The sequence below is a fragment of the Nycticebus coucang genome, chromosome 22 (assembly GCF_027406575.1).
Source record: "Nycticebus coucang isolate mNycCou1 chromosome 22, mNycCou1.pri, whole genome shotgun sequence".
Classification (NCBI taxonomy): domain Eukaryota; kingdom Metazoa; phylum Chordata; class Mammalia; order Primates; family Lorisidae; genus Nycticebus; species Nycticebus coucang.
This window is the reverse complement of record NC_069801.1, coordinates 7,301,066-7,326,190: the sequence shown is the minus strand read 5'-3', so window position 1 is coordinate 7,326,190 and position 25,125 is coordinate 7,301,066. Positions and strand designations below refer to the sequence as shown.

Sequence of the window (25,125 nt, the reverse complement as noted above, 5' to 3'; positions counted from 1 at the left end):
ATTAAAAAAAATAAGACATGAATACCACATTAAATGGTTTTGTCAGGATCTGTTTTAAGAGCCAAACTTGGGTCCTATAGAAAGAAGCAATCTACGTAAGAAGATTCTTTATCTGAGCTAAGTTATTTACATTTTATTATCAAAAACCTTTTCTACATCACACAGATAGCATTTTATTTATTTATTTAGGCAGAGTCTCACTCTGTTACTGTGGGTAGAGTGCCATAGAATCATAGCTCACGGCAACCTCCAACTCTTGGGCTCAAGCAATCCTCTGGCCATCAGCCTCCCGAGTAGCTGGGACTACTGGCGCCTGCCACGATGCCACAACAGATGCCATTTTAGATTTTATTTTGAAAAATAGGACCAGGTAAAGTGGCCCACCTCTATAGAAAATTTTAAAAATTAGGTGGTCATATTGCCTATAAGCATGTGCCTATAATCCCAGGAGCCTGAGGTTGCTGTGAGCTATCATGACACCACTACACTTGAGCCCAGGCAACAGAGAAAACCCTGTCTCAAAAAAAAAGGGGAGAGGGAGCCTCCAAGATGGCAGACTAGGAACATCTCATCAGCTGCTCTCAGTAAAGCTGGGAGAGAATGTCTAGCTACCTCCATCTGGATCATCCACCCAGAAACAACCCTGCAATGGCACAGTAAGACATGGCAAGGGACACCAAAAGCCAAAAAAGATAAGATGGATGGGAGGCCTGCACAGAAAGTGGGTGGAAGGGAGCACCGTGACCCATATTCTACATGTGGAATCCCGGGGGATTTAAGTCCACAGAAGATTCTCCTACATCTATGCATAGCACCCTATACGAGTGGACTGGGGATTGGACTGAACTCTGGGAGGACATGTCCCTCCAGTCGTGGGATATGGAATGAAACAAGCTGGAACTGAGGTCCCACAAGGCTCTCAGTTGCACAGGAGCCAGCCCTTCGTCAGATTTTTTTCTTGATTTGGTGGAGGCAAAGGCAGGGCAGGTCTTGAGCACCCAAACTCAGGTTATCCTCCCACCCTGGCTCCTGAGAGAGCTGGGATTGATGGTGTGGGCCACCATGCCCAGACTATTACCATTATCTTTCTTTTTCTGTCTTCTCTCCTCTTTGTTATTATTCTTTTTTCACTTTCTTGCTCTCTTCTTTACTCCCCCTTTTGTCCCTGTATCAAAAGGCCATTTTGACATCAAAGCACAGAGACAAGGAAGATTGAGGAGAAGGAGGAAGTGAAGAATTAAGTAAGGGGAAAGAAGTAACAAGAAGAAAGCACATATAAGGAGGAGCCAAAAAAAAAATTCTGGCAACATAAAAACTCAGAGCAAATCAACCTCCACAGAAAATCCCATATATAAAGAAATCATGGAAATGACAGAGATGGAATTTAGAGTATGGATGGCAAAAGCAATGAAGGACAAGTGGAAAATCACCAAAAGGAAATACAAAAATTGACCCAAGAAATGAATGGAAGACATGATGAAATTAGAAAGAAGCTTAAAGAATTGAAGGAGTTTCAAAATGCAGCAGAAAGTTTCAATAACATTAAACCATGGAGAAGAAAGAATCTTAGGGCTTGAAAACAAGGCTCTCGAATTAACTTAATCATCCAAAGAAACAGAAGAGAAGAGATTTGTAAAAGCAATCTCTTAGAGAATTATGGGATTAGACAAAGTGTAGAAACATATGAATTAAAGGTATTCCTGAAGGAGAAGAAGAGAGACCCAAAGGCATGGAAGCCCTACCGGAGGATATCATAACTGAAAATTATAATCTTATAATGCCATAAGGACTTCAACACCCCACTAACAGAACTGTACAGATCCTCCAAGGAGAAGCTAAACAAAGAAACAATAGACTCAAACATGACTCTACAACAAATGAGCTTAAGAGATATATACAGAATATACTACCCCCAAAATACTGAGCATACACTCTTCTCATCAGTTCATGGATAATTCTTACAAAATGGACCATATCCTACGACACAAATCAAACCTCAACAACAACAACTAAAAAATTTTTTGTTGTTGCCCTCCATAGAGTGCCATGGCATTATAGCTTATAGCAACCTCAAACTCTTCGGCTCAAGCAATTCTCTTGCCTCAGCTGCCTGAGTAGCTGGGACTACAGGCACCCGTCACAACACCTGGCTGTTTTTAGAGACGGAGTCTCACTCTGGCTCAGGCTGGTCTTGAACAGAAACTATGCCTGTATCTTTTTGGACCATCATGGAATAAAGGTAGAACTCCAAGAAAAACCTTCATCCCCACACGAAGTCATGGAAACTAAACAAACTTACGCAGAATAACATCTGGGTAAAGGAAAGATACACAAGGAAATATTTAGATTCCTTGAACAAAATGACAATGAAGACACAGCTATCAAAACTGGTGGGATACTGCAGAAGCTGTCCTAAGAGAGAAATGTATCACATTAAATGACCACATCCAAAAAACAGAAAGTGCAAAGATCAACAACTTAATGAATCATCACAAGGAAGTGAAAAAGAGTAACCCAATCCCAAACCTAGCAGAAGAAAAGAAATCACCAAAATTAGATCAGAATGAAATGAAATTGAGAACAAAAGAACCACTCAGAAGATTAATGAAACAAAAAGGTGGTTCATTGAAAAAATAAACCAAATCAATAAACTTTTGGCCACATTAACTACAAAAAGAAAAGACCTCTAATAAATTCAATCAAAAAATGAAAAAGGAGAAATAACCACAGATACCAGAGATACAAAAGGTCATTACTGAATACTATAAAAAAAACTCTATGCCCAGAAATTTGAAAATGTGGAGGAAATGAACCAATATTTTGATTCACACTACCTCTCTAGACTTAACCAGGAAGAAACAGATCTCTTGAACAGGCTAAAAACAAACACTGAAATTGCAACAATAAAAAAGCTTCCAACCAAAAAACATCCTGGACCAATTTTACAGTACAATTCTACCAAACCTTCAAAGAAGAGCTTGCACTTACATTGCAGAATCTATTCCAAAACACTAAGGACAGAATTCTTCCCAACTACTTTTATGAAGCAAATATCACCTGATACCCAAACTAGGAAAAGAGCCAACAAAAAAAAGAAAACTACAGATCAATTTCATTAATATGACAGAAAAATACTCAATAAAATCCTAGCAAAATACAATACAGCTATACATTAAAAAATTATACATCACAATTAGGTGGGCTTTATCCCAAGGGATGCAAAGCTGGTACAACATATGCAAATCAAGGCTGGGTGCAGTGGCTCATGCCTATAATCCTAGCACTCTGGGAGGCCAAGGCAGGTAGACTGCCTGAGCTCAAGAGTTCAAGACCAGCCTGAGCTGGAGCAAGACCCAGTCTCTAAAAATAGCTGGGCATTGTGGCAGGTACCTGTAGTCCCAGCTACTCAGAAGGCTGAGGCTAGAGACTCACTTGAGCCCAAGAGTTTGAGGTTACTATGAGCTATGACACTACAACACTCTACCAAAGGCGACAAAATGAGACTTTGTCTCAAAAAAAATGCAAATGGACAAATGTAATCCACCACATAAAACAAAGACTATATATATGGTCCTCTCAACAGATGCAGAAAAAGCATTCAACACAGTTCAGTATCCTTTTCTGATGAGAACCCTTAAGAAAATAGGCAGAAATAGGACATTGCTTAAATTAATAGAAGCTACTGGTGACAAACCCACAGCCAAAATCATACCAAATGGACTAAAACTGAAAGCCTTTCCACTTAGAACTGGAACCAGACAAGGATGTCCACTGTTACCACCACTATTCGACATAGAGCTGGGAATCCTAGCTAATGCAATCAGACAAGAGAAGGCTATCAAGGGCATCCAAATGGGGACAGAGGAGGTCAAACTTTCACTCTTCGTTTATGATATGATCTTATATTTAGAAAACCCCAGGGACTCAACCACAAGATTCCTGGAAGTGATCAAGAAATACAGTAACGTCTCAGGGTATAAAATCAATGTCCACACTAAGCAGCCTTTATAGATGCCAATAATAGTCAAGCTGAGAATCAAATCAAAGATACAATACCCCTCACAACAGCTTCAAAGAAAATGAAATACCTTGGAATATACCTAACAAAGGATGTGAAGGATGTCTATGAGAGAACTATGAAGCCCTGAGAAAAGAAACAGAAGATATTAACAGAAAGAAGAACATACAATGCTCATGGCTGGAAGAATCAACATTGCCTGTACTACCCAAAATGATCTACAGATTTCATGTAATCCCCACTAAAACACCAACATCATACTTTGAAGAACTTGAAAACAGAGTTCTTTGTTTCATATACAGCCAGAAAAGAATCCAAATAGCCAACACGATTCTAATAAATAAACAAATTTGGAAACATCACCAACTTCAGTTTATACTACCAGTCTACAGTGATCAAAAAAGCATGGTATTGGCATACAAATAAAGATATAGCTCTATGAAACAGAACAGAAAGCCTAGAGATGAGACCAGGCTCGTATTGCCATCTGATCTTTGATAGACCAAATGAAAATATACAATGGAGAAAAGAATCCCTATTTAATAAATGGTGCTGGAAGAACCAGTTATGCACCTCTCACCACTTACAAAAACTAACTCATGCTGGACAAAAGATTTATTTATTTATTTTTATTATTATTATTTTTTAAGAGTCAAAAGTCTTACTTTGTCACCCTCAGTACAGTGCCGTGGCATCACAGCTCACAGCAACCTCTAGCTCTTGGACTTAGGCAATTCTCTTTCCTTAGCCTCCTGAGTAGCTGGAACTACAGGTGCCCAGCACAATGCCTGCCTATTTTTTTGTTGCAGTTTGGCTGGGGCCAGGTTCAAACCCACCACCCTTGGTATATGGGGCTGGTTGCCCTACTCACTGAGCCACAGGTGCTACCCTGGATAAAAGATTTAAATCTAAAACACAAGAGTATAAAAACTCTAGAAGAAAATGTGAAGGCCGGGCACATCACCTGAGTTCACAGGTTTGAGACCAGCCTGAGCTAGAGCAAGACCCTGTCTCTAAAAATAGCCGGACCCTGGTGGGCACCTGTAGTCCTAACTACTTGGGAGGCTGAGGCAAGAGAATTGTTTAAGTCCAAGAGTTGAAGGTTGCTGTGAGCTGTGACGCCTTGGCACTCTACCCAGGGTGGCAGCTTGAGACTCTGTTTAAAAAAAAAAACTTAAGGGGCGGCGCCTGTGGCTCAGTGAGTAGGGCGCCGGCCCCATATGCCGAGGGTGGCCGGTTCAAGCCCAGCCCCTGCAACCAAAAAATAGCCGGGCGTTGTGGCGGGCACCTGTAGTCCCAGCTACTTGGGAGGCTGAGGCAGGAGAATCGCCTAAGCCCAGGAGTTGGAGGTTGCTGTGAGCCGTGTGATGCCATGGCACTCTACCGAGGGTAATAAAGTGAAACTCTGTCTCTACAAAAAAAAAAAAAAAAAACTTAAAATTCAGGCTCAGCACCCATAGCACAGTGGTTGTGGCACTAGCCAGATGCACCGAGGGTGGCGGGTTCAAACCCAGCCCAGGCCAGCTAAATAAACAACAATGACAACTGCAACAAAAGATGGTTGGGCATTGTGGTGGGCACCTGTAGTCCCAGCTACTTGGGAGGCTGAGGCAAGAGAATCACTTAAGCCTGAGAGTTTGAGGTTGCTGTGAGCTGTGACACCACAGCACTCTGCCGAGGGCAACAGGGTAAAACTCTGTCTCAAAAAAAAAAAAAAAGCTAAAATTCATAAGAAAGTGTTTTTTTAGAGAGGTATAAAAATGAAAGCACCTAGAGTGTATGTCTCAAGAAGATCACGGAACAGAAGAAGCTCTAAGTGGGTAAGAAATAAAAGCTGCCACACCTTCTCTACATACTAGCTTTTTACAATCAGTGTAGCATTTATTCTTGATATTACTTAAACTATTTTCCTTTTCCCAAGTATTAAATAGGCATAATTTGCTTCCAGACTTTTCAGTAATAACACATTTTATCATGACAAGTATTAAAGAGACTAATAAACAGGCTGCTCTACACCAGGCCCTGTGCTCCTGCAGAAGGGACAGCCCACGACAGGGCCTGCAGCAGTATACATGGCACACTCCTCCCTATAAGGGACCTTCTTTTATCCTGTGCAGGTTTCTTCTTCTCACTCCTATCTTTTTTTTTCTTCACTTTATCGCCCTCATTAGAGTGCAGTTGCATCACAGCTCATAGCAACTTCCAACTCCTGGGCTTAGGTGATTCCCTTGCCTCAGCCTCCCGAGTAGCTGGGACTACAGGCGCCCACCACAATGCCCAGCTATTTTCCATCACAATGCCCAGCTATTTTATTTTTTGTTGTTGGAATTTGGCCGGGGCCGTGTTCAAACCCGCCACCCTTGGTATATGGGGCCGGTGCCCTACCCAGTGAGCCACAGGCACCGCCCCACCTCACTCCCATCTTGAGAGATGAAAGTGTTTTCCTTCAAAGCCTAGGAGGACTTATCTCACATGTGCAAAGTGTTCTATAGTGCACAAAGGACAGCATCTCAGTAGGCTGCCAGCAAGGTAGGCAGAGCAAAGGGGAAGCTTACTTGAACTGGCAGAAGATATCCGCATACTCTGGGAGGATCCCACTGGCCTGCAACACAGTTACTCGGAAAGTGAAGGCACTGCCCAGTTTCAGGTGGTTGCCAATCTCTTCCGAAAACCCTTCCATCACCATCTTGCCATCTAGCAAAGTGCCAGACTTCAAATCTAAAGAGGGGCAAATGAATACACATACAGTTCTAATAATGCAAAGAGGAGGGGGCTGGGCATTTCTCCATCACTAGTTGGAAGGGGACTATTTCCCTTGATCATGGTCAGTATTTTCCCATCCATGTTCCCCAACATAGTGAACTCTGTCTACTTACCCAAGTCATTCATTGGATTGATTTCTTCTGGAGGAGTGATGACCTCAGAACTCTGACCCTGTCCTTCCACAATCCTCAGCTCCTCCAAGGACAGACCAGAGCGAGTCATTGCAACAGAAGAAAAGTCACTCTGAAAACAAGGGAGTGATAGGAATATGACAAAGTACCATAAAAAACATAGTTTTCATTGGTTTCCTTACTTCTATTTATTTGCTTCACAAGTAATAGTGACTGGAAAATTACAGATTGAAAACAGAAAGGCAAAAGAGTGAAAGGGATGTGCTGGGTCTGTGCCTTCACCTTAGTTTGTTGGGCACGTCCCATATTTTAGGGAACACTCTTTGGTCACCAGCATCCTGTATTTTTTAATTCTAGAGATGGGAATTGGTCTCCAATGCAGAACATTTCCCTTAAAAACCCACCTACTTCTATTTCCATAAGGTTTTCCTTCTTCCTGAAGGTTTCTCACCTGATTAAAGTACTCGTTATCAAAAGATATTTTAGCTGTTCCTGACTGTCGAATTCCAGAGCCATAATCAGGAGCTTCTTCATCCGCTAAGTAGAAAAAAATTTAGCAAGGACAGAATGAGACTACATACGGGGAGAAAAATGAATGACTCTCATCAGATTGTAAGATAAACGGGAAAGTCCCTTTAGATAAGAAAGAATGACACTGAAGCAGCAAAAGTACCGGGGCTGCTTCCAACTCTTCATGTAGTTTACCAACCTCCTTAGTTCACAAAAGACTAGTTAATAATCAGTTTTATTTTTGAGACTGTTCAAATGTCTTATCTAGAAATACTGAACCACCCCTCCGTTGTGGCAAGATTATATTCAGCAATACGTAACAAACACTTAAAAATAGTGTAATATACTTCTGGAGGCAACTTTCACAAACTCAACATTGTTGACTGTGGCAAATGTTTCCATAAAGGAAAGGCGGAAAAGTTGCTTAACAAAGTGCAGCATCTGGAAATTAAGACAGAAAAATTACAGGAAATGGCCACATTCTTTCCTTAGAATGTAGTCTGGATCATGGAAAATATCAAAATATTGATTGCTTGATTTTTAACAGACAGGGTCTCACTACAATGCCCATGCTGGCCTCCTAGGCTCAAGACATCTTCCCCACTCAGAATACAGAGTTGCTGTGACTGCAGGCATGCCACCACACCCAGTTTATATCAGAACCTTGACCTGAGCACTATAAAAGTCGTCAGAGAAATGGCTATTAGAAGTACCCTGAGAGAAAATTCAGCAAGACAAAGTCCTAAAAACTCTTCATTACTTCTGAAGTAATTTAAGATACTTTCTTTTCTTGCCAATACTGTATTAGGATAAGATACCTTATTTAAAATGCCAGTGACTTTTTTTTTTTTTGAGACAGAGCCTCAAGCTGTTGTCCTGGGTAGAGTGCTGTGGCATCACAGTTCACAGCAACGTCCAACTCCTGGGTTCAAGCGATTCTCCTGGCTCAGCCTCCCACGTTGCTGGGACTACAGGGGCCCGCCAAAACGCCTGGCTATTTTTTGGTTGCAGCCTTCATTATTGTTTGGCGGGCCTGGACTGCATTCGAACCTGCCGGCTCAGGTGTATGTGGCTGGTGCCTTTGCCACTTGAGCCACAGGCACCGAGCCAATGCCAGTGACTTTTACAAAGTTAATCCAAGAGCTGTTGTTTAACATGTTAAAGGAAACCGCTTTATCCCATTAATCCAAAACAGCAATAACACAAATTAAACAGAATTTACTTACGGTACTTGGGAACAACAGCTAGAAAGGAACCAATAAAGGCTTTTCCCAACGCAGACAAACTCCCCACAGCTTGTACCCATGAGGCTGGCCTACCCCAGAACTTGCCTTTGTCTCTAGGCCAAGAACCCACACTTCCCATATCAGAAGAGGGTCACCTACCTGCAATGGCCTGGACAGCCACACGCAGAAATCCCCGCACTTCCCCCTTCTCACTGACAATGGCCACCCTATGGATCAGGGGCACAGGATACAGCAGATTGCTCAGGTAAACAAATGCCCTAGAGACAGAAACCAGGAGACTGACATTAGAGCATCCCACAGAGAGAAGCTGGCCTTCAGATTCACTAAGAACATCGTCATGAAACTGAGCTGGCTTCTGGGCCTTGTCACTCGCACCTTTATATTCTCAGATTTCCTCCAACTGCGTTTTTAGACAGAGACAACATGAACAAATGCAAATGTTTGGTGAAGCCACTGACAAAGACCAACTTATACCAAATTACTCTCTGTGAAAAATACCACTGTGGGTAGAAGAGTAACAGTTGAAAATAGACTTTCAAGATACTGCTCTGCAATACTGCTGGGGGCGGCGCAGGTTAACCTCTTGAAGAGATTAACCTTTAAGGAGTTTTTTGATTTTCCAATGGGTAAAACAGGAATCAGCAGACAAAAAGGGCAGGAAAAATGTGACTGAAATACAGTTAATAACATCACAGTATTATGGGTCTTTATTTTTACTCTAAGGACGGACTATTCTCTGCAGGCGGGGAGACTGACAAAGTGAAGCAGACACGCACATGGGCAGAGAAGCTGTGCAGTCAGCAACCTCTGAGTGGTGAGCGTGATCTGAATGGGCATCAAGATAAAGGCTAAGGCAGAAGACAGCTGATGATCCCTGAAGGGTTTATTTTGCTCCTAGAGTCCAAAACCTAATTCATGAATGCATAAATAAAAGGTAAGTTACAAAGCTAATACTTTACATTTTAAACAAAGTCCTATTACATTTGTATTCCTTTTTTTTTCTCTCATTATTTGTAGCTTTTGGTTTTTTTGAGACAGAGTCTCACTATGTTGCCCTTGGTAGAGTGCTGTGGTGTCACAACTCACAGAAACCTCAAACTCTTGGGCTTAAGTGATTCTCTTGCCTCAGCCTCCCAAGTAGCTGGGACTACAGGTGCCCGCCACAAAGCCCAGCTATTTTTTTGTTGTTGCTGTCGTTGTTTAGCTGGCCTGGGCCGGACTCGAACCCGCCAGCCCTGGTGCAAGTGGTCAGTGCCCTAACCACTGAACTACAGGCGCCAGGCCAGCTTTTGATTTTTTAAAAAGCAATAAAAATGGTGATCACAAAGCTTTATAGAGTGTTCATTTCAATTAGTGCCAGGGAAAGAAAATCTAGTTCCTACTGTTACTCCTACTTTCCTACTTGGTATATGCTGATCTTTGAACGTAAGACAAAAGACAAAGAGTAAACACTTGCATCAGGAAATCAAACATCATGCCTGTCTGCTGTAGATTTCCTGTTCTGAAATCTACTTTAAAATAAAAGTGAGGAGGAGAAGGGGGTGGATATTGGGATTTCAACTCAAAGTAGTGAAAATTCTGGAAATAGACAAAATTCACCACAGAAAAACAAATGTTAATAAAACTTTGAGAATAAATGAAATATGAATGAAAAGTAAAACAAAAATAACTGCAAATGAACATTAAATCAGATCAATTGATGACTACTTCCCTTTCAGTCTGCTCCTAAGTGGGAGGGGCGAATGAGGCTCAGGAAGAGGGTTAGAGCTTTGGGGCATAAACATTTTAAATGCAAAGTCTTCTAAAAAGGATTGTAAAGAAGACCATCAAACACCAACTACCACAACAGAGTTGAAAAAACTAAGAATTCGGCCGTGCCTGTGGCTCAGTGAGTAGGGCGCCGCCCCATATACCGAGGGTGGTGGGTTTAAACCCAGCCCCAGTCAAACTGCAACAAAAAAATAGCCGGGCATTGTGGCGGGCGCCTGTAGTCCCAGCTGCTCGGGAGGCTGAGGCAAGAGAATCGCGTAAGCCCAAGAGTTAGAGGTTGCTGTGAGCCGTGTGACGCCACGGCACTCTACCGAGGACAGTAAAGTGAGAGTCAGTCTCTACAAAAAAAAAAAAAAAAGAAAAAACTAAGCATTCGACACAAGCTATCACATAGAGATCTTCTCCTCTCTTCCCAGATTTCCAGCCAGACTTGCCCACTTCCAATGCCTGGGCTGTTGAAGAATCACTGCACAGGGCCCCTGCCTGTAGTCCTCTCTGTACTCACTGCCCGTCTCGTGCCTTTGACCTCACGTCTTCAATTCTTTTATTATTTATTTATTTACTTATTTATTTATTTTTATGGAGACAGAGTCTCACTTTGTCACCCTCAGTAGAGTGCTGTTGCATCATAGCTCACAGCAACCTCAAACTCCTGGGCTCAAGCGAATCTCCTGCCTGGGCCTCCCTAGTAGCTGGGACTACAGGTGCCCGCCACAACGCCCAGCTTTTTTTTTCTTCCGTTTGTTTAGCAGGCCTGGGCTGGGTTTGAACCCAGCAGACCCACCAGCATGTGGCTGGTGCCCTAACCACCAACCTATGGGTCCCCTCACATCTGCAGTTCTGATCTCAGACACCACTCTTGCCTAATAGATTCCCCTGGTAGGTCTAGAGGAAGGTAAACAGGTGGCAAAGAAGTGGCTGAAGGTGTTGAGTGGGTACAGAGTTTCTGCTAGGAACCATACTGAGGATGGTAACTAGTGGGAACATACACAATAAGCAGTTCCTAGTGACCTTTTACTGACCTAGAGCTCATTACCAAATAATTGGCGTAGCATGGGTGGAGTTTCCTGAACAATTGTGGGGAAGCCCTATGGGCATGCCCAGAAAGGGAAACTGTTACATAACCAACCTGTTGCATAATCTGTTTTATTATCCCAACCTGTCAATCACCCCAAAAGGCAGGAAATAATAACCAATACCACCAGAGAAAGGTGGGACAAACTAGTGAGCTCATAACATTCAGTCTGTGCTCAGACCCTGGTCTTTCTCCACTTGGGGAGACTAACCTGTTTCTCTCTGGAACATGTGTCTACTTTCGTCACTCTGTGCAGCTCCTTCTTTACTTTTCACTTTGTATAGCTTATTTCTTTCTCCTGTAATAAACTGTTTGTGTGGGACTGCTCTGTATCTGTATATCAGCTCAACTCGGAACCAGTACTCATTCTTGACACCAGGCACTAGGGGGCATGGGAACACCCAGACAGACCTAACACCCCCAGTGTTGTACAATCTTGGCAACACACGCATTACAGCGTGTCCATAATGTTGGTGAGCAATTTAAAATAGTCAGCTTTTTCTTTTCTTTCTTGTTTGGCAGGCCCAGGCTATATTCACCAGCCCCAGTGCATGTGGCCGGCAACCTAACACTGAGCTACGGGCGCCCAGCCAAAATAGTTGGCTATTTTCATCATTGCTGTAATTTACTTTTTTTTTTTTTTTTTGGTAGAGATAGAGTCTCACTTTATTGCCCTAGGTAGAGTGCTTTTGCGTCTCAGCTCACAGCAACCTCCAACTGCAGGGCTTAGGCGATTCTCCTGCCTCAGCCTCCTGAGTAGCTGGGACTACAGGAACCCGCCACAACACCCAGCTATTTTTTTTGTTGTCGCAGTTTGCCCAGGGCCAGGCCAGAACCTGCCACCCTTGGCACACGGGGCCAGCACCCCACCCACTGAGCCACAGGCACCACCCTGTAATTTACATCTATTCATGTGATTATTTATGTCTGTGTCTCCCACCAACTGTAAGTATGCTAGGGCAGGAACTATGTCTTGTTGTTTAGGGTTTTTGATTTTTGTGAGACTGAGCGTTGCTCTGTCTTCCCCACTAGACTGCAGTGGTGTGATCATTGCTCACTGTACCCTCAAACTCCTGGGTTCAAGGATCCTCTTGCCTCAGTCTTCCAGGGAGCTGCGACTACAGGCCACTATGCTCATCTAATTATTTCTAGTTGTGCCTTGCTCTTGCTCAGACTGGTCTCCAACTCCTGACCTCAAGCAACCCCTGCCTCAGTCTCCCAAAGTGCTAGAATTAGAGGCATGAGACACACCATTTGGCCCACAGCTGGTTTTGCTCACCATTATCTGCAGAGGTCATGGCATATAGTAAATACACAATACATACCTGGTGAGTAAACATCTATGAGCATCAGGAAATAGGAAAATGAACTATCTACTAACTTTAAGCAGAAGATTTTCCAGGAAAATGAGTTAAACCAGAAGCAGAGAAGTAAATTTATCCAACTTTATACTAGGCTGATTTTTCTAAGCCATACTAGATTCTTTACTATATATGTTATTTCAAACATAACTATGTAAAAATAGGAGCTATTATTTTTTTAAGAGAGCTTATCATATTCACACACGTTACAATAAAGCACTATTTGAACACACACTAAAGATGAGACTTTGCTTCCTGCCTATGGCAATGGCCATCCCAAATGTGAAAGCATCAAAGATGTTTTTGCAGATTTCCTTTTCAATTTTTTATTTATTGATTTTTTTTTTTGAGACAGAGTCTTGCTCTGTTGCCTAGGCTAGAGTGCCATGGAGTCAACCTAGCTCTCAGCAAACTCTAACTCCTGGGCTAAAGTGATCCTCCTGCCTCAGCCTCCCAAGTAGCTGGGACTATATAGGTGCCCTCTACAATGCCTGGCTAGTTTTTCTATTTTTAGTAGAGATGGGGTCTTGCTCTCAGGCTGGTCTTGAACTCTTGAGCTCAAGCAATCCTCTCGTCTCGGCTTCCCAGAGTGCTAGGGTTACAGGCGTGAGCCACTGTGTCTAGCCTAGATTTCCCTTTTTAGAAAAGAGACTTCTAAGATTTTATGGCAGAAGCAGTGCATCAGCTCTGAGACTGTACAATCACACAGTCACGAGACAGCTTCTCGTCATGTTACCAGATCAGACTATAGCCCTTAGCCCCAAATCAATGCTGTATAAAAGGTCTCTTCTGACACTTTATAAACTGGAATTGACTCTGCATTTTTGAGAGTCCTTATACTTTGATTTAGCAGACTGAAGGAGAACAGGGATGAGAGGGGAAGTCATAAAGGATATATTAGCAGTGAAGTTACATCAATTAGGGACACAAATTTGTCAACATAAAGATAAGAAATATCAGCATAATTATGATGATATTTACAGAAAGAATGTCAGTTAAGGTATTCAGAAAGATGACAGAATAACCATCCTTTGTTCCCTCTCAGCCCAGAAGACTAACTTAAATAGTTTACATTCATCTCAAATTACGATGGATGGTGCATAACATCCCACCATGCCATAAGAGAACAGCTAAAGGGACAAGCTCTTTCAGTTTTCATATAAAGATTCACCAGAGGCAGCCACAGCCAAGAAAAAAACCTACAAATGGAATTTCACAAGAAATTAAAGATTTTTGCAAGTGATTTATATTACAATTATATGCCAATAGCAGAAATCCAATCCTATGAATCACAAAAACAGGAAGAAGTCACTCCTGTTATACGTATAATGACCACCATACAACTGAGTGATGCTGCACTATTACATTTTTGTTTGTACAGGAGAAATGTAGTCAAGGGCAACAGTGGAGAGCTAACCTTCACTTTATGGATTACTATGATTCACCTCTTCCCCTAGTCTCTTGCAAGGCAAAGTTAGCTCTAGAACATAGGAACGGAAACAAATGTTAAGCATCAGTTCCTGAGCCGTATCTCCCTAAATGCTTTATGTGAAAATCAAAGTAGGATTAATTGCTCTATACCTACATTTGTATCTGATGTAATTAAAAAAATAAAACTAGAGAGAATATATCTTATCTATCTTAAGGCAGTTGATTTCCACATTAAGTAGGATTCTGAATCAAGTTTCCACACAACTAATTCAAAATACAAATACTTCTTAGTAGAAATCCCAGCTAGCGGGCAGTGCTTGTGGCTCAAAGGGATAGGGCGCCAGTCCCATATGCTGGAGGTGGTGGGTTCAAACCCAGCCTTGGCCAAAAACCACAAAAAAAAAAAAAGAAAGAAATTCTAGCTAGGATGTTCGTTTTTCTAGTGTAGATGACAGAATATGCAAGATGAAAAAGATTTTTAAGGTTCTTTTTTCCCACCTAACTTTTCTTTTTACACTTGAGAACCCAACAGGCCTCAATTTAAGTTGCTTGTCCTGAGTGAGTGACACAGGTGGTCTTCTCCTCACAATTAGGCACAATTCTCCTCCTACACCACTAATCACAGGTACGGAACACATGTGAACAGCTTTGGAAGCTGCACAACTGACACTGGGACCAAGTTCATGCCAGAAACTGGGTTCTAACTTCCAACCCCCTTAGAATTGTATGAAAATGTGCTGAACAACAGGGCCACAAGATTTTTTTAAAAAAGCATTACTGGGCGGCGCCTGTGGCTCAGTCAGTGGGGCGCCGGCCCCATATACCGAGGGTGATGGGTTCAAACCCGGCCCGGCCAAACTGCAACCAAAAAATAGCCGGGCGTTGTGGCGGGCGCCTGTAGTCCCAGCTACTCGGGAGGCTGAGGCAAGAGAATCACCTAAGCCCAGGAGTTGGAGGTTGCTGTGAGCTGTGTGAGGCCACGGCACTCTACCGAGGGCCATAAAGTGAGACTCTGTCTCTACAAAAAAAAAAAAATAATAATAAAGAAAAAAGCATTGCTATCCCATAATTTGTATGTAATTTTCTCAGTTTCAGTATGAATCAGCTTAGCTTCTAATCATGGTGAGACATCAGTAGAAAATAACGTTCATGACTATATAATCCCTTCAGGTGGAAAAACTGAATTCTAAATGCCTTTCTGCCCCTATAAACTCAGAGAATTGGCTAACATTCTATGGTTGTAATCAAAGCTTTCATTATCAAAAACGCTTTCCCTTTCCCTGTTTCCGTTAACAGTGGTCATCTTCTACATTAGTTATGATGTTCCCACTAGGTGACCAACACCATACTTTGAGCTAAATTTTAGAACCTGTGCCTCTATTGGGTCTGGAGAATCACAGTACTGTAATTTTTAATTAATTAATTAATTTTTTTTTTGTAGAGACAGAGTCTCACTTTATGGCCCTCGGTAGAGTGCCGTGGCCTCACACAGCTCACAGCAACCTCCAACTCCTGGGCTTAAGCGATTCTCTTGCCTCAGCCTCCCAAGTAGCTGGGACTACAGGCGCCCACCCCAACGCCCGGCTATTTTTTGGTTGCAATTTGGCCGGGGCCAGGTTTGAACCCGCCACCCTCGGTATATGGGGCCGGTGCCTTACCGACTGAGCCACAGGCGCCGCCCACAGTACTGTAATTTTTAACTGGTACTTATTCCCTTGTTAAAGAGTTCAACAAGGTGTGATTCTAATGTACTATGAGAGTTAAATTTAGTACTTTAAAACCTGGACATACTTTCTGGTTGACCCAATGAGTGCTCTACTGTTGAACTTGTGATTAAAATTATTTCAGCACGTAGACAGACATGACTTTCAGGAATGTGTACACCAAGAGCTCTGCATCACTGACAAACTGAGAGCAGAGACAACGCCTGAGAGTTTGGTGGGACAATCCTAAAACAAAGCAGTTTCATGCAGCACTGAACAAATATTTATTGTTGATGGTGTCAATAGAGGACTTTCAGAGATTCTGTATTATAAAGTCTAAGTAAAATTTTAACAGACACCAAAGACCTACGGATAGGCTCTGTGAAACTGACCAACTAAGGACATCTTTCTTTAATATTTTTTTCCTTTTAGAGACAGGTCTCACTGTGTTGCCCAGTCTGGAGTGCAGTGCCATAATCACAGTTCACCGCAGCTTCAAACTCCGGAGCTCAAGTGATCCTCCCTCCTACCTCAGCCTCTTGAGTAGCTGCAAGTACAGGTATGTCCCACCACACTCAGCTAATTTTTTTATTTTTTTTTTGTAGAAACTGATGCCCAGGCTGGTCTCAAACTGCCGGCCTGAAGTGACTCTCCTACCTTGGCCTGCTAAAATGCTGGAATTACAGGTATGAGCCACCGCAGATGGCCAAGGCATCCATTTTAGACAAAGGAGAAACTTGACTTTCCTTATTGTTTTCATACCTCAGTAGACTAAGGAAAAAATAAACCCAACACTACTCCTGAGTCCACCTTGTCCTCTGATTCCTGCAGTACCAGATTCTTTAGCCTGACCTTGCACTTGCTCTGCTCCCTTCCTCATGTCATCTCCTTATATTTCTTCAATCACGCTGCTTTAAGAAGGAAACATCTAGGCTCAGCGCCTGTGGCTCACGCGGCTAAGGTGCCAGCCACATACACCTGAGCTGGCGGGTTCGAATCCAGCCCCAGGCCTGCCAAACAACAATGACAGCTGCAACCAAAAAAATAGCCGGGCGTCGTGGCGGGCGCCTGTAGTCCCAGCTACTTTGGGAGGCTGAGGCAGGAGAATCGCTTGAGCCCAGGAGTTAGAGGTGGCTGTGAGCTGTGATACCACAGCACTCTACCCAGGGTGACAGCTTGAGGCTCTGTATCCAAAAAAAAAAGGAAACATCTAGATTACAATACCATTCACTGAACTATGTTTTGACTCTTAGCTTTAATTACTTTCTCCTTTGGGGTTTCTTCCTTCAGAACAAAATTATTGGGCAATTTAAGACAAGGGGTCCTCTATGAGGTATTCACACATTGCTGTATGTTGGGCTGAGTAGACCAAGTACCCTACAAACAATGCCTGCGATCTCTCTCTAGCCAGATCAGCACTTATAAAGAGCCTGACATACTGGTGACTTGAGGACAGAGTATTCATGAAGTGAATTGGCTAAAGTAAGATTACCCAAAACTACACAAAGAGGCCTTTAGATCAAGAGCTGGTCCCTTTTTGCCTTTCTCACAATAACCTCACCAACCTTCCCACTAAAATGAACCAAGGGGATCGGTCGTAAAACGGGTCATGCCCGTCACTGAAGAGATCTGATCCCTCCTCCGTCCCTGCGTCAGAGCCGGTGTCATCCACGAATGCCTCATCATCAAAATCCTCCATCTCATCTTGCTGCTCGTCAGCCAGCTCAGTGATGTCGGAATCAGCCGTGGAAAAAGTGGGGGAGGGCGTGCGGTCGGCAAGGCGCTCATTCACACAGCCGTGGAAAATGGGGGAACTAGACACCAGGTGAGATGACGATTCACACAGCCAGGGAGAGAGGAATATTTGGTTAAACAGAAAGCTACAGGTACCAATAGGACAGAATCCACTGGGGAATCAACACAATAAAAGTTAACAGAAAAGCAAAAGGATAAAATAAACAAAAATCATCTGAATTAGGTGGAAAGAAATAGGGCAGGTTGAAAAATTATGCAAGGACTGATCTTTAGAATAAGAACAGCAAAAGAAATACGTGAGTAGATCATTCCCGGTAAATACTATCTTACCAAATGTTTATATTCTCTAGTTCACACAAGAGATTAGCATCCAGGCCTCAAAGGAGCCACTGAAATAATAAGGCTTCCAATCTTTATTCAAATTTTCATGTCACTTCAGAGCAGAAAACAAAATGGGTGAAATGGCATATGCTAAAGCAGCATGTGCTTTTCTTGGTTAAGGTATGTTTAGCCAATTCATTTCTTTAAGAAAACCACTTTACTATCAGAGTGGAGTGCAAAAGACTTACTTCATTTTTACTTCAGCAACTCCTTTTTACCCAGTACCTTTAAAAAACATCACAGAGTTTTTGCAATTGCAAAACAATTCTAATTCTGAAATCACTAAGCTCAAAACTTTCCCCTGCTTTAAAAATTCTAAACCTTTAAGAACTAGATTCAATATGGACTCATAGGCTGAACACAGTGGCTCACAACTGTAATGCCAGTGCTTTGGGAGGCCAAGATGGAAGAATCACTTGCCAGCCTGGGCAACACAGTGAGACCCTGTCTCTACAAAAATTAAAAAAACTGCCAGATGTGGTAGCACATTCCATAGTCCCTGCTACTCCTTGGGAGACTGAGGCAAGAGGCTTGCTTCAGCCTGGGAATGTGAGGCTGCAGTAATATTATCATGCCACTGTACTCTAGCCTGGACCATAGGGCAAGACCCTGTCTTTTTTTTTTTTTTTTTGTAGAGGCAGAGTCTCACTGTACCGCCCTGGGGTAGAATGCCGTGGTGTCACACAGCTCACAGCAACCTCTAACTCTTGGGCTTACGCGATTCTCTCGCCTCAGCCTCCCGAGCAGCTGGGACCACAGGCACCCGCCACAACGCCTGGCGATTTTTTTGTTGCAGTTTGGCCAGGGCTGGGTTTGAACCCGCCACCCTCGGCATATGGGGCTGGCGCCCTACTCACTGAGCCACAGGCGCCGCCCGGCAAGACCCTGTCTTTAAAAAAAAAAAAAAACAGTAGTGCTCCCAGAAGCACTACTTGTTTTCATTAAATACTGGAAATGCTGTCACAAACCAGATTCAAGGCGACTTGCAAAGCGTGCAATTAGTTTGCCCTTGGCAGTGACTAAAGTGGGATGAATTGCTTAAAAAGAAAGAGTGAGGACAAATCAGATAATGAACAGACTGCAGTCCGGTAAACTATGCTATGATTTTAAACTGTGTATGATACAGATACAGGTTTCCTTTTTCTTTATATGTACCATTTATTTTCTCATTATTTCTTTGGAGAAATAACAAGTGATCCTCTTGCCTCAGCCTCCTAAAGCACTGGTATGAACCACTGTGCCCAGCCTTTTAAATCTATCTTAATTAATAGTAAAACATTTTGTGAGTAAATTGAAAGCCAGGGAAGACTGTTAGGTTGAGGCTTGAAACAAACATGCCTATTGAATAAAATAAAAGGGAAATATACCAAATGACATAGTGGTTATTATACAGGTAGATAAGGTTATAGCTGGGCTTGTTTATACAGCTTTCTTTTAACTTGTTATAATATCTGCTATGGTTTTAAACAATTAAAATAAGGGTATTTATTACTTAAAAAGACAACATCAACAAAATTATCACATACCTTCCCACAAGTTTGAACCAGTGGAACCGATCGTAGAATGGATCACTGCCAGTCACAGTGGTCTCGCTTTCATCTTGGGCACCAGAGGCCATCTCCCCTGCCCTGTCATACATCTCTCGCATCAAATCCAGCCTCTGCCTGTTTAGTAAACATAAGGTGCATTGGGTTAATACTGTGAGACTGCATTAAAATTTTGCTTTGGAAACACCTTCCATCCAAGAAGCTCCTCCTACCATTTAATATTACTTTAAAAGAATGAAGACCAAACATACAGAAAGCAAAATAGCATCCAGGCTCAGTGACCGTAGCATAGTGATTACAATGCCAGCCACATGCACCAAGGCTGGCAGGTTTGAGGCTGGCACGTTTGAGCCTGGCCCAGGGCAGCTAAACAACAATGACAACTAAAACAAGAAAATAAGCTGGGTGTTGTGCTGGGAAACTGTAGTCCCAGCTACCTGGGAGGCTGAAGCAAGAGAATCGCTTAAGCCCAAGAGTTTGAGGTTGCTGTGACGCCATAGCACTCTACCCAGGGTGACACAGTGAGACTCTGTCTCAGAAAAAAAAAAAAAGAAATCAAAATAACATCCAAAGAATCTAGAGACAGCCACCAATAGTCAAGAATGGCCACTTGTCCTCACCAGTCATGACAGTCACAGGGGAAGTGTGGTTCTATGGTCCATGACATCCCAAACACCCTGAGACAGCAGTAAGTAACTCATCACACTGAAGTAAAGGGAACTACGTTCTAAGTTCCCTATTTATTATCAATCATCATGTGGTCCATGAATGAAAAGATGAGTCATTTCTAGATCCATGATAGAGATAAATATGGAATCAGAACATTTGAAATAAAAGAGGGTGTATGGGGTGGCGCCTGTGGCTCAAAGGAGTAGGGAGCTGGCCCCATATGCGGAGGTGGCGGGTTCAAACCCAGCCCCAGCCAAAAACTGCAAAAAAAAAGAGGGTGTTTGGAGGATAAATTTAAGTATCTACAAATGTCAAAGGTGTGTGAGGAACAGGATCTATCTATTCACTTAAAAGAAGATGGATACATGTTAGTATTACTGGCCACAAAAGCAAGCACAGAACAGACAGCAATAATGGTTGGTCCAAGCACAGTTTCACTACTGATTGAACACAACTAGTTAGAGGTTTCATTGTTCCTGCTCTGCTTCCACTGCTTCACTTGACTAGCCTAAAAAAAACAAAAAAACAAACAAACAAAAAAACAAAAAACAAGCAACAGAGAGAGGAGAGTTTGAGGGAGCCTACTTAAAGCAATTTGTTATTATTTCCTAAATAAAACAATCAGCTTTTACGAAAGTTTTCATACTTGAGTTTCTCCAAAGACCAATAATGTGTTGCTCCATTCTTCAGATCCTGGACTTCTACTGCCACCACAGTGCGAGGGAAAGGCCTGTCCTCATGAGTTTTTTCCATATCAGTGGGAAGTAACTCGGGAGGCAAAGGCGAGTACAGTGTGTCAGTCAACAGAACAAACTGAAACTGCACCTGAATGGAAAGAATTGACAATGGTTTTCAGCAAGAACGAGATGAGACAAAGGAATCGTGCCCCCAACAGAAAGAAGTCAAACGTAGTATTTGCTTGACAAACAGCTTGTGACTGACAAAAAAGGCCACCTGTATAAAAATCATAGGGAATAATCTTAATTTCAAATTCAGCTATTACATACTTTGTTTTCTTAGTGTAGGAAACTAACATGTCAGTAAATATGTATAGTTGACTGAATGAAGTCTTTTGTAGATCTAATACAAGAGACAAAGAGGGGCTGGTGCAATAATCCTGGCATTTTGGGAGGCAGAGGTGGGAGGATCACTGGAGTCCAGGAGTCTGAGGTTATGTGAGCTACCATGATGCACTGCGCTTTAGCCAGGCAACCGAGTGAGACTATCTCCAAAAAAAGAGAGAGACTAAAAGTAGACCCAAGAACGCATCTCTAGACTCTCAATAATGAGGGAGGACAGAAACACATTGAGGTTTTCCACTTCAAATTCAGAGATTACAACTACTACTCTTAGAAGTGTTTATTGTAGGAGGGCGGGGTGGGGAAAGGAAGAGCAGAGAGAGGGAAGGAGGGAGTGGGGTGGGGCCTTGGTGTGTGCCACACCTTTTGGGGGCAAGACATGATTACCTAACAAATGCAATCAGTTTCTTGTACCCTCAATGAATCCCCAACAATAAAAAAAAAAAGAAAAGTGTGTATTGTATGGTACCTGCTTTGCAAGCCTCATATCATTTATTTCTCACCATCGCCTTGTATTTTCACCAACAAATATAATTAAATGCTAGGTACAGCAGTAAAAACAAAAAAAGACAGTGTTATTGCCTTTGCCTACTCTACTTGAGGAACGGAGTGGTTAAAAATAATAACAAAATGAGAAGGGCTGCTGAGATTATGAATGAAGACATCCAGTTTAGAGAAGATATCCCTGGGAAAAGATAACAAATTTCCCCCAAATCAGGCAGTTTGTGCTTTTACCCACTACACATATCATCTCCTGCTGTAATCTCAGCAGTTAAGAAATTGTTAAGGTGACATAGAAGGCTAAATCTAAGTTTTGGTGTAAAGTTCTGGTAATAATTACAAACAGCAAACAAACAATTTAATGCCTTTTACCATTCTCCAGCATCGTTTCCCCCCATAGGACCTCAGTCTATTGCCTAGACTGACGCAGTGGTGTGATCATAACTCACTGTTACCATGAACTCCTCAGGGGTCAAGGGAGCCTCCCACCTCAGCCTTCTGAGTAGCTGGGACTACAGATGTACATCACCACTGCCTACTGAATTTTTTAGAGATGGGGTCTCAATATCTTGCCTAGGCTTATCTCAAATTCCTGCCTTAAGTAATACTCCCTCCTCAGCCTCCTAAGTGCTTTATGTGCATTTTGTTCACATTTTCATTCCTAATAATATCCCTTGGAGGCAGACACTGTTGCTAACCCCACTTTGTAGACGTGGAATAGAGGCAGAGGGCTATTAGGGACAACACAAGTCATGGAGGTAGGGCTGGACCCTGGACTGTCGGGGTACGGAGCACATACACTTGTCCATTACACAACAGTGCCTCTCAGACCTTAGAAGATAAGCAACTCAGTGGCAAAGGGGCATACTGGACTTAAAGGTGAAAAGTTAATAGCAGAAAATAAAAGTAAGACATTTCAGAAACCCAAGAGAAGAATTTTTCTATGACTGTGTTTTTCTAGGTCTTGTCAGAAATACAGCTCCCCCACCTATAAAATAAGCTAAAGAACATTTACTTTTTAAATTTTATAATAAAAATTTAATTAGTACTGACTGTATTCCAGCATATATATTATATATTATGACATATAATATATAACATTATATTATATATTTAATATGTATATTAAATAAAGGCATATAAAAAAGCAGCATTATTACATAAAGTAGCTGAGTTCCCCAAGGGAAAGGTTAGCTCAAAGTGACAGCCCAGATGTGCCCACAGCAGGCTCAGCTTTGCCTCTAGACTGCCATGCTCCTGGCCCGTCATACCTTCTTCTTTAGTTCCACACTGATGGCATTGGCTTCCTTTAGGTACACAGCATTGCCCCAGAGTAAGTCCCTTAATGAAGTAAACTGGTGAGACTTCCATTTCCGGAAGGCCCATTGGGCCAACTCAAATTCATGCTGGGTCCAAGGAACTGAAAGAGCAAATGAAGCATGTTTACTGGTGATCTCATAACCCCACAGACATCACCTCCTCCTCTGATCTCTTTTATCAAGTTGAGGCATTTTCCAGTTTCTCTTCATTGAGTTGCTTTTTTCTTCTTTCTAATAAAGCTTACTAATTCTGTTGACATTATGAAAGCAGTATATATATTTCAGAAAGCCTGAAAAAGCCAACTCCTGTATTTATTTAAAATAGTTTATCAGGCCCGGTGCCTGTGGCTCAAGCGGCTAAGGCACCAGCCACATACACCTGAGCTGGCAGGTTCAAATCCAGCCTGGGCCCGTCAAACAACAATGACAGCTGCAACCAAAAAATAGCCGGGCGTTGTGGTGGGTGCCTGTAGTCCCAGCTACTTGGGAGGCAGAGGCAGGAGAACAGCTTGAGCCCAGGAGTTGGAGGTTGTTGTGAGCTGTGATGTCATGTTACTCTGTTACTCTACTCAGGGTGACAGCTTGAGACTCTATCTCAAAAAAAAAAAAAAAAAAAAGTGTATCAAAGAAACAGATTTCTCTCTCTCTCTTTTTTTTTTTTTTTTTTTTTTTGGAGACAGACTCTTACTTTACTGCCCTCATTAGAGTGCTATGGTATCGTAGCTCACAGCAAGCTCAAACTCTTGGGCTCAAGCAATTCACTTGCCTCAGGCTCCCAAGTAGCTGAACTACAGGCATCCACCACAACACATGGGCTATTTTTAGAGATGCAGCCTCGTTCTGGCTCAGGCTGGTCTGGAACCTGTGAGCTCAGGCAATCCACCCGCCTCACCTTCCTAGAGTGCTGGGATTACAGGTAGGAGCTACCACGCCAGCCCTTTCTATTCCTTTTTTTAAAAAAATAATATAATGGGCGGCGCCTGTGGCTCAGTGAGTAGGGCGCCGGCCCCATATGCCAACGGTGGCGGGTTTGGACCCAGCCCCGGCCAAACTGCAACAGAAAAATAGCCGGGCGTTGTGGCAGGCGCCTGTAGTCCCAGCTCCTCGGGAGGCTGAGGCAAGAGAATCGCGTAAGCCCAAGAGTTAGAGGTTGCTGTGAGCCGTGTGACGCCACAGCACTCTACCCGAGGGTGGTACAGTGAGACTCCGTCTCTACAAAAAAAAAAATAATAATATAATTATGGGACGGTGCCTGTGGCTCAGTGGGTAGGGCGCAGGCCCCAGATACTGAGGGTGGTGGGTCTCAGCCCAGCCCCGGCCAAACTCCAACCAAAAAAAATATCTGGGGGTGGCGCCTGTGGCTCAACGGAGTAGGGCGCCAGCCCCATATGCCAGAGGTGATGGGTTCAAACCTAGCCCCGGCCAAAAAAAAAAATATATCTATATCTATATCTATATATATATATATATATATATATATATATCCAGGTTTTGTGGCAGGTGCCTGTAGTCCCAGTTGGGAGGCTAAGGCAAGAGTATCGCCTAAGCCCAGGAGTTGGAGGTTGCTGTGAGCTGTGACACCACAGCACTCTACCAAGGGCGATAAAGTGAAACTCTCTTATAAAAAAAAAAAATTTTTTATATATATATGTCCCTGACCCCTAGCATGTAGTATAACTTCAAATATTTCTTTTTTTTTCTTTCTAATATAGGAGGAAAAAGGTCCAATTTTGCTTAGATAGTTAAACATAAAGAATTTAGTACATAAATTAAGAGTTCCTTCAAAGTTAATTTGAAGCCTTGTGATTACTAAGAAGCTGGGTGGAAAAGGAGGTGTGATGAACATTCACCCTAAATTATAAGGC

At 42.6% G+C, this 25,125-nt stretch overlaps 1 protein-coding gene across 9 annotated transcripts in view; it reads right to left on the bottom strand.

Moving 5' to 3' along the window:
• Positions 1-25,125, bottom strand: part of KIF1B (kinesin family member 1B) — a 170,291-nt gene that overhangs the window by 39,745 nt on the left and 105,421 nt on the right. For 6 of the 9 annotated variants that reach the window (XM_053577250.1, XM_053577253.1, XM_053577252.1 and 3 more), the window contains 8 exons: positions 23,213-23,361; positions 21,008-21,186; positions 19,672-19,809; positions 17,575-17,823; positions 8,808-8,926; positions 7,364-7,449; positions 6,895-7,024; positions 6,574-6,736 (listed from right to left, as the gene is read on the bottom strand). In XM_053577250.1, the coding sequence (XP_053433225.1) occupies positions 6,574-6,736; positions 6,895-7,024; positions 7,364-7,449; positions 8,808-8,926; positions 17,575-17,823; positions 19,672-19,809; positions 21,008-21,186; positions 23,213-23,361 (1,213 nt within the window). The remainder of the gene's footprint in view (positions 1-6,573; positions 6,737-6,894; positions 7,025-7,363; positions 7,450-8,807; positions 8,927-17,574; positions 17,824-19,671; positions 19,810-21,007; positions 21,187-23,212; positions 23,362-25,125) is intronic. The other 3 variants (XM_053577256.1, XM_053577257.1, XM_053577258.1) reach the window with 1 other exon arrangement.